At 46.5% G+C, this 12,883-nt stretch overlaps 1 protein-coding gene across 3 annotated transcripts in view; it reads left to right on the forward strand.

Moving 5' to 3' along the window:
* The window catches only part of SPAG17 (sperm associated antigen 17), a 1,712,709-nt gene that overhangs the window by 734,085 nt on the left and 965,741 nt on the right, over nt 1-12,883 (forward strand). For all 3 annotated transcript variants that reach the window (XM_069635754.1, XM_069635756.1, XM_069635755.1), the window contains exon 16: nt 9,525-9,589. In XM_069635754.1, the coding sequence (XP_069491855.1) occupies nt 9,525-9,589 (65 nt within the window). The remainder of the gene's footprint in view (nt 1-9,524; nt 9,590-12,883) is intronic.

A 12,883-nucleotide genomic window follows, 5' to 3' on the forward strand; every position in this document is an offset into this window, starting at 1 on the left:
TAAAGGGTTAACTTTCTTCCTGACTACCGTTTCTTTCTACTCACTCCGTTTCTTCCGCCTGGAGTTTCTTCTCTCTTGTTAAAGTCTAACCTTCTAGGCTTCTCTAGACTACTATTCATCAGTTCGTGGTATTGCTGCCTTTGCGTTCTTCTACCTTCCGGCCAGTTTCCTGTGCTTCTATTGTGCCTCAGTACCTTTGGCACCACCGGCTACTCGATCATACTACACCGAAGAAGGAATTGGACTCGCTTCTACTCTTCTATCCGACCTGAAGAAGACCTTTCACACAGGGTTTTTTCAGCTTATGGCTTTTTCCCTGGAACAGCGGGTTGGCTCCTGGGATTTGGTTCCTATCCGGTCACGGTGGCCTCCGGGTAGTCACGCCCATACTTGCATCAAAGAAGGAGTAAAGAAATCAGAAGGACACAAAAGAAAGAGAAGACAGAACTCCGAGAAGAATTTGACGGAGATTCAGGTGAGGAGGAGTTGGAAAGGGAAACCAGGGCTGCAAGTTTTGACAGCTGCGCTCGTGCCACAAGTGGGAACTACGCCAGGACCAAGTGGACCAACTCTTTCAGCGATGGGGCAAACCCCAGATCGACCTGTTCGCGACGGTGACGAACTCCAAGCGCCAGAGGTTCGCCAGCAGGTTTCCCCAACCAAGGAGCATGGACGATGCTTTCTCTTTCCCCTGGGATGGCATGTTCCTATATGCGTTCCCTCCGTTGCCGTTGCTGCTCCGACTCATCAAACAGCTCAAGAAGTCCCGGTGCAGGACGATCCTCATCGCACCGGCGTGGCCGAGACAGATCTGGTTCCCGGACCTTCTGGACTTGTCAGCGTCCCCACCAGTCAAGCTGTCGACGGACGCAGATCTTCTCTCCAGAGAAGGAGGTGCCATTCTTCATCGCGACCCAGAGTCGCTGAACTTGCAGGCCTGGCTCCTGCAGCACTAGAGTTTGGAAGGTATGATATCCTGACCGACTGCAGAGAGGTTCTGTGCTACGGACATTAGTGGAAGAGGTTCTCTATCTGGTGCCGGGCACAGAAGATTAACCCTCTGTGGATTACGGCCCCTCAAGTATTGCCGTACCTACTGTCGCTAGCCAAAGCTAGACTATCTCACGCTTCAATCACGATACACCTGGCAGCGATTTCCCGATACACCAGGACTACAGGGCGGTCATCCCTGTGGTCTCATCGCCTGGTTAAGTAATTTATGAAAGGACTGTTTCGCTCATTCCCGTCGGTGAAGGCACCTGCCCCGGCGTCAGAGCTCAACGTGGTGCTGACCAGGCTCATGGGTCCGCCATTCGAGCCATTGCATTCGGCCCCGTTGAAGTTTCTGTTGTGGAAAACAGCGTTCCTGGTGGTCATCACCTTTGCACGATACGAGGGTAGTGCTGAGGACGCACCCCTCCTTCATGCCCAAGGTGCCGTCGGACTTCCATCTCAACGAGCCCTTGGTGTTACCAGTCTTTTTCCCGTCGCCTTCGTCGCCGGCCGAGAGGACTTTGCACTCGCTGGATGTAGCTAGAGCGGTGAAGTTCTACGTGGACCGAACGAAGAGTTTTCGGAGGACATCATAGCTGTTTGTGAACTTTGGACCTGTGAACCAAGGGAAGGCTCTCTCGAAGGCTTCCATTTCCAGATGGCTCTCCGGCTGCATCATGCACTGTCATCGGTTGGCAAACTGACCGTTGCCCGGCCGTCCGAGAGCCCATTCGACCAGAGCTATCGCTGCTACAACAGCGTTCTTGTCTGGTGTGCCCCTGCTGGACATCTGCAGGGCTGCTACGTGGAGGTCGACGCACACCTTCAAGAGATTCTACTGTGTCGACCGGGATTCCAGGGAGGAGTCCAGGGTCGACCAAGCAGTGCTGCACAACCTGTTCACCTAAGGTGAGCCTGGTGAGGAGGTAAGAAATGCTTAATGTTGAGTTTTGATGTAATGCTTAATGTTGAGCCTTTGCCACCTCCCGTGGTTGTGCATGTGTGTACTGCTATGTATTCTTTATTCATGAGCATGTGAATCCATACCAGACCCCATGCTGGAGAAGGAACAAGTTACTTACCTGTAACTGTTGTTCTCCAGCATGGGTCTGGCATGGATTCACCTGCAAACCCTCCCTCCTACCCCTTTGCGGCTCTTCACTTGGTCATACTGCCACTTTACGTGCTACCAAATCTGAGGATGGCTGCCAGAGGCGGGGCTTAGGGAGAGGACAGTCATTGGCTGGGGGCAGTATGACCCAGAGACCAGTGATTGGTTACTACTGAGAGAGACAGATCAGAAACAAAACTGATACTGATTTTTTCTTTACCGAGGATTCCCGGCCTGACGACGGGGAATATTCATGAGCATGTGAATCCATGCCAGACCCATGCTGGAGAACAACAGTTACAGGTAAGTAACTTGTTCCTTCTGGTGAGTGCATCCAGGTGTGTGCTCATTATCAGTAAGAATGCCTGTTGCAGGGATGAGGCTTTGCCGTAGCGGGATGGATTTTACCACGCACCCCAGCACTGATGAACACCCAGCCTGGACTCTGCCACCACATTGACTCCACAATGCAACAGAAGCACACGTGCTCCATAGACTATCATGATGAAGTCTGCATTTCTGGTGTGGCCACGTTTTTACCATGGTGGTCCATTCTCCTGCACCGGCCCCGCAGGGAACACTAATCTTTTAGATAGTGAGTAACAAATGCCACTCAAGGCCTCAACCCCCAAACCCTCTGCTTCCCTAGCTTTATTATCCCCCACCCCATATACACTTTTAACCAAAAATCTCAAAAGGTATTAGTTATTTATGTTTCAGTATAATCACTGTATACCCTTCTAAACCTGTACTACATACATGTAATCTGCACTAATACCTTTCAGCCCATTTGCACCAAGTAAAAAACCTAATGCAGAGGAGGGGATCCTGCAAGAATGGTTTGAAGAGAGAAAATGAAGCGTTGTTTTGGCTGGGGGAAGTTTAAGAAAGTGTTTTAGTTAAATAAGGTAGACAATTAAATACAAACATATTTGTAATAAAATGGCACTTCCAACTTATTGAACATTAGCCATATAGCGACTTACCTGCAAACGCTGATTGGCCCAGTTGTGGGCATTATCATCACTGTGATCCCTCTGCTTCTCTTTGTCCATGCGCCGTCTCTCTCTTTGCAATGGCAATCTCGCCCTTCCACCACCTAGATTTCCTCAAATCACTGCACTCTTCAATTAATATCCTGCTCTCGCAAGGATTCACCCAATGGCCACACGATCCATGCCCTCTGACCACTCCTGTTCACAGGGAACTGCCCTGACAATAACCTTTGAATGGATTGTGTCCTCTCAAGTATTCCTTATCTTATGATCTTTCCAATTTCCAGCTTAGCTGCTTTGGAATGTGTTCTTATTTTTTCAGCAGACGGCGCTGCGCGATGATTTCTGTCGACTTGATGTCCTCGGAGGCATGATATCAACTTCACCTGAAGGCATAAATAGAGCGCACAGCGTTGGTTGGCTTCAGTTCTGTTTTTCCATGCTAACACTTCGGGTATGGTATGCTTCGTTCCTTTGTGAAAATCTTTGAGAGAAATCTTCGAAAATGGCTTTGTCATTTGCGTCTTCTACTCAGAAATCGGGTTTTAAAAATGCTGCGACTGCGGGTTGAAGATGTCTGCTATGGATCCCCACAGAATATGCTTGTGGTGTCTGGAATCCGCTCATCCTTTGTCTGAGTGTGAGGACTGCCTGTCCATGACATTGAAAGCCCTGAGAGAGCGCAGAGGGAAACTTGCAGCCGGTATGATCCATAGGTCCCCATTGACTCTGTCGAAAAGACAGACATCGGACGTGTCGGGAACTGATTCTCCTCGCTGTAAGAAAAGTAAAAGATCCAGATCATGAAGTGGTTCCCACCGTTCGTCATCGTCAAGACACTCGAAGAAATGGTGTCTTAGGTCGCCATCTTCGTCGTCTTCGAGTTTCTCTCCGGAACGGATTGTATGTCCAACAAAAACAGCCTCCCCAGCTAAGTGGGAAGAATTTAGGCTGAAGGTGAGAGTTTTTGAGAATGCGGCCTTGACCACCTTGAGTACTGTCGAAAGCCATGCTCTGGTCGAAAGACCCGATAAGCATAAGACTAAGACCTGTGCGCCTTCGAGCCCGGCAAGCAAATCTCTGCAAGAGCATTCTGAGGACTCCTTGAGTCGAGAAAAAGTCCCTTCGAGGACCAAGTCACACCATGGGTGCTGAGAGACTCATCAACGCCATCAGCTCCAGAAGATGCCAAGTAACCTATAGGCAGTTAATGTTGAAGGTAGTTGAGTACATGGCATGGAGTAGACCAAGTCCAGTTTTCCAACAAGTTGACCTGACAGATATTCTGGACAGGGGACCTCAGGAAGACCTAATTGTTCCTTTTCATGCAGCTTTACAAAAGCGGGTAACTACCAATTGTGAGGCGCTTGAATTGAATCCGGTGGTCAACAAGAAACTGACTTCTAAATACAGGGTGTCAAGCAGAGACCCCTATTATTTGTCAAAGCACCCAACTACAGAGAGTCTGGTGGTACAGGCTGCCACCTCAACCACAAGACAAAATGCTTACCCTACTATCCCTCCTGATATGGACGAGAAGCATTATGACGCTATAGCCAAGAAGGTTTTTTTGGCTGGAAGTATGGCCCTGAAGTCAGCAAATACCACGTGCATGTTGGCTAGGTTCACTCATACCCTTTGGGAGTGTATATCCATGGCGGCTGACCATATCCCTGAAGGGGAAGAACAAGACCGGTTTTTCAACATAGTCAAGGATGGAAAGGATGCTGTGTATGAATCCCTCCAGACTGGTCTCGGCTCAGCTGACAGTGTAAGCAGAGCAATGGGGGCTAGTACAGTTATGCACAGGTTTGCCTGGTTAAGAAAGTCAGGATTTGCTCCAGATGTACAATCCAGACTTCTCAACATGCCCTTGACGGAACATATTTGTTCGGTAACAAGGCTGATGAAAGTCTGGAGAAACTGCACACTTCAAAGGCAGCAGCCAAATCCCTTGGTGCTGCGATTAGACAACCTCCAAATTGCCCCACTGGTACGCCCTGGAGTGGTAAGTCCTTTCACACTACTCCACATTTGGAAGAGGCAGAGGACAGTCAGTTCAGAGAGGCCAAAGAAGCTTCCCCCGTGGTGGACAGGGAAGAGATACTAAGACGGCCTCAGCCACTGTCAGCCGCCACCAAAACCTCTCGGAGTACTTAGTTCACAAGACTGCAGTGCGAGGCAGACTCTCACAGCATCTGAAAGAATGGCAGGCTATTACTTCAGATGCATGGACATTGGAAACAATTGCCCAGGGTTACTGCCTTCCCTTTCTAAAAAAGCCTCATAGTCATCCACCGGGGAACAGCTCTTTCAAAGTTCCAGATCCGCTCCTTATGCAGAAAATATTAACCCTGCTAGTGAAAGGTGCTATAGAACCAGTACCATCAGAGGAGAGGAACAAGGGTTGGTACTCCCCGTACTTTCTAATTCCAAAGAAGGACGGAGGATTGAGACCCATCTTAGACTTAAGAGACTTGAACAAGTTCCTCTGGAAGGACAAGTTCAAGATGGTTACCCTTTCTCAGATCCTTCAGGCCCTCCAGCTTCAGGACTGGATGGTATCATTGGACCTCAGGGTTCTTACTTTCATGTGCCAATCCATCACAAGCACAGAAGGTACCTGAGGTTCGCCGTTGGCAGTTCTTATCAGTTTTGAGTTCTGCCATTTGGGCTGACCTCCGCCCAACGGTTTTCACCAAGTTAAAGGTGGTGTTGGCAGCGAGTCTCAGGAGGGGGGATTCACGTCTACCCCTACCTGTACGATTGGCTGATCAAGGCCAGTTCCCCCGAATAGGCCCTGGAACATCTCAGCTCCACCTGTCACTTCCTTCATAGACTGGGCTTCTCCCGCAACTTCAAGACGTCTCACATATACCATCTCAAAGGCTTCGATTCTTTGGAGCAGTCCTGGATTCATCCCTGGGAAAAGCCTGGCCACCAGAGGTGAGGGCTCGAGACATTCTGCAGATGGTCGCCAAATTCCAGAGTGGCCATCATCTCCCAGCCTACGACTTTCTGAGGTTGCTCGGCCTCATGGCAGCCTGCATTTTCTGGTGGCAGAGGCTTGCCTGAGAATGAGAGCTCTCCAATGGACTCTCGGGACACAATGGTCCCAATTCTCAGGAAGGATGTCAGACCTACAGATTCCGAGCAGAGTTTCACAGGACCTTCGGTGGTGGGCCTGCCAGGAGAACATTCTGAAAGGAGAACCTTTTTGGCAACCATGGCCGGAGATAACAGTAGTGACGGATGTCTCACTCACGGGGTGGGGAGCCCACGCCAACAATCTGACTATCAGAGGTCATTAGTCTCCATCGGAATCCAAACTACACATCAACCTTTTAGAGCTGAGGGCAATCAGACTAGTACTGAAGGCCTTTCTGCCCTCTGTACAGGGAAGGATCATTCAGTTAATGATGGATAACACAGTGGACATGTACTAACTCAACAAAAGAGGAGGTGTAGGGTCACTATCACTGTGCAGAGAGAAAATGCAGCTCTGGTTCTGGGCAATCCGAGAAGGGATCTCCCTATCAGCAGTTCGCCTAGCCGGAGTGGAGCATACGGCGGCGGACGCTCTGAGCAAGCAGAGCACAGTCTCCCACGAGTGGGAACTAGATCAGGAAGTCCAAGAGATCTGGGGAACCTTTGGAGAACCCAAGTGGATTTGTTTACGACCAGTGTCAATCGGAAGTGCGAACTGTTCTGGTCCAGGGAATTTCCCCCAAGAGGAGCTCTAGGAGACGCTTTTGTGGTGGACTGGGAATTTCCACTCCTGTACCAGTTTTCTCCAGTCTCTGCTATTCCTCACGTGATCAGGAGGTTGAAAAAGTTCGGGAAATCCATGATCCTAATTGGTCCGGATTGGGTCAGGAGGACATGGTACCCAGACCTTCTGGACATGTCCATCTGCACTTCAATACGTCTCTCATAAAGAGAGTATCTTCTCTCGCAAGAGGAAGGTCGGGCTCTCCATCCAGAGGTCAAGACACTCAGCCTTCACGCATGGTTTCTGAGAGGCTGAGATACAAGGACTGGGACCTCCCGGATGATGTAATGGAGATGTTGCTTTCGGCCAGAAGGCCAACAACAAAGTCTTTATAACGCTGCTGTTGGAACAAATTCTGCAGCTGGTGTAGAGACAAGAATGTGGATCCATTTACATGTATTACACCTATGGTGTTAACCTTTTTGTTGTACCTAGCTAATATGAGGCTCCAGATTGGTACTATTAAAGGATATCCTGTGGCAATTTCTATATTCAAGCGCACTTCAGAGGAGTTATCCAACTTCAAAATTCCTCTAATAATACAATTCCTAAAAGGATTGACAAATGTTTTATCTCAGATCCCTTTTCAAGTCCCAGTTTGGGATCCCAACTTGGTGTTCAAATGTATGATGAGTGCTCCTGTTGAGTTTATACACTCCTGTCCCTTGAGACTGCTAACTTAAAAACCATCTTCTTAGTAGCCATTACATCCGCCTGAACGGTCAGTGAACTTCAGACGTTATCCTGCTGGCCTCTATATACAATTTTCTATAAGGACAGCCTTAGGATGTAACCCACCTTTTTACCCAAGATTGTATCTGAATTCTATCTGACTTAGAAAATAACATTACCATCATGTTACCCTTCTCTGCACCCTGGGAAGGAAGAGGAGAGGCTTGATCCTAAACGTGTGCTATGTTTCTATATCACCAAAATGGCAAAACTAAGGCAAGATGACCAACTGTTTTTTGTCTACTCCGGCCACAAGTTGGGTATGGCAATCGCTAAACAGACGTTATCCAGATGGATAATACTGGCAATATCCGAATTCTACAAACTGGTGGGAAAAGATCCTCCAGAAGGCCTTCGGGCTCATTCGACCAGGGGCATGGGGAGTTCCTCTGCGGAGGGGCGTACCAGTTAAAGAAATTTCTGAGGCTGCTACATGGTCGTCCGTACATACTTTCACCAAACATTACAGTTTGGATTCTTGATCAGGCCGGTAAGGCTGGTAGTGTTACATTCGGTGCACGCAGACCTATGAGAACTAAATTGTCATGAAAAATTCTGACTCCCTCCTCCAGAAATACTAGAAACAGCTTTGGGAGTCTATCATAAAATAAGGAATACGTGGGAGGACACAATCAATTCGAAGAAAGTTACTTAACCCTGGTAACATTCTTTTGACTGGATGTTCCTCTCGCGTATTCCTTATCAACCCTCTCAACCTACCCTGCAGCAGAATTTCCTTTGCTATTGCAGTCTGCGCTCTCTCAGGAGGATTAACTGTCAGGTATGGGATAGATCCTACATTCGTAAAAACAGAGCTGAAGCCAACGGACACTGCACGTGCTATATATGCCTTCGGGGACGTCGACATCGAGACGGAGGCCTCCAAGGGACATTGAGTCGACAGACAGCGAAGCACAGCACCCTCTGCTGATAAAAGAAATGTTCCGAAGCAGCTCAGCGGGATATTAGAAATATCATAAGATAAGGAATACGTGGCAGGAACATCCAGTCGAAAGAATGTTACCAGGGGTAAGTAACTTGTTCTTCTCCATTACCGGCTCTCTTACAATTGAGCAATGGCTTGCAGAGAACTCCATGGACAGTGAAGAAGGGCTTAAAAACCCTCCTGTCAATCACTGTTGGACCTATCAAATATTCACCCTACCATTTCCAATGTCCTGTAATTTCCATGTACTTGTACTTAATGCAATTAATTTGAAATCCAGTAAATACGTATATGCTTCATTTTGCTGTCTCAGTTCCTCTTTATTATTTTTTTACATTTATATAAGACTATAATCCTAACTAAAATAAGTTAAAACTAGTGCTTTGTATTTTGGATGCATTTTCTATACCACAATGTGTTGCTGCCACTGCGACCATGTGCAGCTGTTTGCACGCTAGCCTGACATTTGACCTTCTTACTAGCATCTGGATGTGAAAAATAGAGGGAATCCATACTTCACACTCACACCCAACATGGCTATCAAAGGCTAGCTGTTCTGCTGCTAAATCTAGTCTTTTAATGCGGCGGCCATGTCGGGGGCAGGCCAGCAGAGAACATAGTTCCACTACTTTTTTTCGTACACTTCGACCACTGATCACAGCGATTAGGGTCATTGGTTGAACCTCCTGGGGCAAGTTGTGGTGGAAGAAAGAGAAGGTGGAATGGCAGGTCCAGTTCATCTCTGCTGCAGTTAGGGCTTGGATGCCTGAGGAGGAACTCCTTAAGGATGTCCTGGAGATATGCCTGAAGTTTGAATTCTGGTGTGCGCTGGAGGGATGTGCTCTAGTTAACCCACAGTTCTAATCCGCTGGGGATGCTGGAGCTCCTCTTCCGGCTGCTGAGACATCCATGAGCAACAAGTTCTGTTTTAACCCTGTTGCGGCCATTTGACATTTTTCTCAAATTCTTTTTCAGTGCAGTTTGATGATGATGAAAAGGTCAAAGAGGAGGAAGAGTTTGCAGAGTCCCTTCAGTTCAAGGTAAAACTTTATTCCCTGTACACAAAAATAGTTGCAAAATAACTATAAAATATCAGTTGCTTCAACCAAATGTATGGAAGGATGTTGGTTCAGCTGCCTAGAATACTTGTAATGCATTTCGCTTGTCCTCCTAGTGCAAACTTTAAGGGATCTCTTTAGCAGGTGTGTAAGTTAGTGTAGCACATGTGATCATACCATGCAGTGGAAGCGACTCATCTTATGTTACCATGCAGTGAGAACCTAATGGACCTCTTCTCATGGTCTTCTTTTACATGGGGGGGAAAAGCCAGCAGAGTGGGCCTCAACCATCTTTTATTGCTGGTCGGAGCCTGCTCCTCCAGGTTCTTGTGATTATCTTCAAGTGGCAGGTTTGGGCACGGAAATCCCAGAGTATTTTGACGTTCCTTTCCTATATCCAACCATGCAGCTAATCCTCTTGGATCACTGCCATGCACGCTTTTTGGCATTTTGGTGATGAGTGATGCCGTGGCCATTATTACAGCCTTATAGACTGAGGGAGAGGTCATCATGATGGAATAATGAACTACCCACAAGTTGTCCTGAGGCAAATCCGAGGGCTGTCATTTGGGGGAAGGGTTGTTATTCCAAGTAATAACAACCCCTCCCGAGGTCTACCAGGGTATTAGTACACGCTGCTAACAGCAGTATTGATTTTTGTGGTTTCCCTATAAGGAAGGTGGAAATATTTTCCCATGTTAAAAGCTGTCTCTTTGCATTAATTGGATGTTGCAGTGAGAAAAGATCCGCCCAGCGATGGACTGTCATGTTAAAATGAAATCCTGGGTGGAAATTTCATTGTTGTTTCCCTGTCTGCTTTTGAAGTAGGCCTCTTCAGAATGTAGGCAATACCAGTAGTTATTGTCTGTGCTCCGAAAATGAAATGTAGATTGACTGAGAGGACAATGAATTCCTTGTGCTGATGTGTTTTTCTATGGTCTATGCCTTCCCTTCCACATGCAAAAGGGTTTGCAGCATCCATGTGATTACATGCCCCTCAACCTGCATCAAAAATGTGATGCAGATGGAAGTGTATGCAGAGTCCCTGAAAAGAGCAGAGAAATGCACAGAGCGGATTTCTATGTTTGTGCCATAATCCATGCAAGGAATCAACTCCAAAATGCAATGAATGCGTAATAACAGAGTTTTAGTCTACCCGTGTTTTAGCACGTTCCTGAAGTCGACAAGGAAAGTGTCAACAGTCAAGAGGACTTACGTAAGCCGCCACGTGTATACCCCGGACACCAGGTTCTCCTTAGGAACTTCACTAGAAGGTGGGACGCACCCAGTTTCCGGAGTCTCCATGCAGTGGAAGCAGTGATTGAAAGAGCAGTCAAGCTAGTCAGGCTAGTTGGAAAAAGCATCTGGAATCATATCAGTGACATCAAGACCTACAAAGCTGTGGCCTCACCTGGCAACATAAACAGGGCCAACGATCCTCAACCACAAGAGAAAAGAGACAATTTGGAATCACTGCTGAGCAGAGGACACCCAGTGGTTACTTGTTCACGGGCAGCAGAGGTAGGGCAAGGACTTCCTACACAACCAGAGTGATGGGGCACTGTGTTATTTTTTCTTTCTGCACACATTCATCGTGAAAGTGCAACTGTTTTTATTGCATTTATTCCATGCCGCTCATTGATCATGAACCTGATACCTTCCAAAGCCAATTTATTAGAAGGTCCAACAGATTCAGAGCTTAACTAGAGGTGGCACAGTGGATATTGGCTGGCTTTCTTTTCAGTACATTTGCAAGACTTGAGAACCTCATATCCATCAGGATATCGGGGAATTATGGGTCGTTTTCTCCACTGCCCTCCGCACCACTCCCATTGAACTCATGGAATAGAGATGTTCCAGCGTTCTCGCATGGCGCTGGCTCTAGCAGTGATTTTCAATGGGTTACTATTTGTTATTAGTCTTTCTCTACTCAATTTCATTTTTTTAAATCTGTTGTACTCTTTTGCTGCCTATATCCTTTTGTGTGCTGATTGTTACACACCTTCAGTAAACGAAAAGCCCTCTTGGACACTTTTGTCTTCTGTCAAGTGATGTGGAACAGCGACTAGACACTGCATGATACATAATGTTTAATTTGTCATGCATGTTTCAGTAATGGTGACAGCAGCAAGACTGCTCCTCAGACTCACTAAGATAGAACGCATCACACCAGCACTGAGAGCCCTTCATTGGCTACCAGTCAAAAAAAGAATCTTCTTCAAAACACTCTGCATAACCCACAGAGCAATCCACGGCCAAGGAGTGGAATGCATACAGGGAAAAGTGTCCATCTACAAACCAAACCGATCACTAAGGTCCAGCAACGGTTGTATACGAATTGTTCGTTTTACAACTGCTCGAATGACAAGTGACCTTTTCACAATTGACCGAATTGGGAAGGTCAATTGTACCATATATGTGGCGGGAAACCCCCCACAACCCCCCACCCAACGCCAAACCCCCCAAAATCCATATATATATATATATTCAGTAAAAAAACTTTGTTAAAGGGATGTTATGGTTAAGTTGCGCTACTAAAAACCTATGAAATTCAGTGAAAAAACTTTGTTAAAGGGACGTTATGGTTCAAAGTAAAACTGAAAAACCCCTGAAATTCGGCAGTTATGGTAACATAAGCAACCATAACTCGCGCCACCGTGCACTGCTAACACTAACACCCAGGACATCAAAGATGACATCACAAATGTCATTGATGATGTCATTGATGATATCACTGATGACATCACATGGCTGGCTCTCCCTTTTTATCCTTTACTGACATATCGAAGCCACATAGTTTTCTTCAGTAACAGTCGGGAAGTAAAAATTGAAAAGGTACTATATTTGTAGACTTAGGGTCAAGTCACATCATATGAAACATATACATAGCGGAAGACACAGGCTTCAAAGAGAGCAATCCTTTCTGTGCATGAAGATAATCATTAGGGTTATCAGCACTTTCTCATAGTTTTATTTTTATTACTCTACCTTCCCTGTATATGCTCATATTTGTATACATTATACTCACTCTCCTTTCCTTTGGGTGCAGTCACATCATGTGATACACATACATATGGTAAGTAGCATCTTTGAAACAGAGCAATAGTTTCTCTGTATAAAGACAATCAGTTAGGTTATGAACTCTTTCTGCTACTACTTATGCTTTTTTGTTTACTTCACTGTCCCTGTATATACTCATATTTGTATGTGTTGTTGTCTCTTTGTGTTTTGTCTGTAATAATTATGTATTAAGTGGGTTTTATTATCTACTTATTA

The sequence above is a fragment of the Ambystoma mexicanum genome, chromosome 7p (genome assembly GCF_040938575.1).
Source record: "Ambystoma mexicanum isolate Mex_15411 chromosome 7p, UKY_AmexF1_1, whole genome shotgun sequence".
Classification (NCBI taxonomy): domain Eukaryota; kingdom Metazoa; phylum Chordata; class Amphibia; order Caudata; family Ambystomatidae; genus Ambystoma; species Ambystoma mexicanum.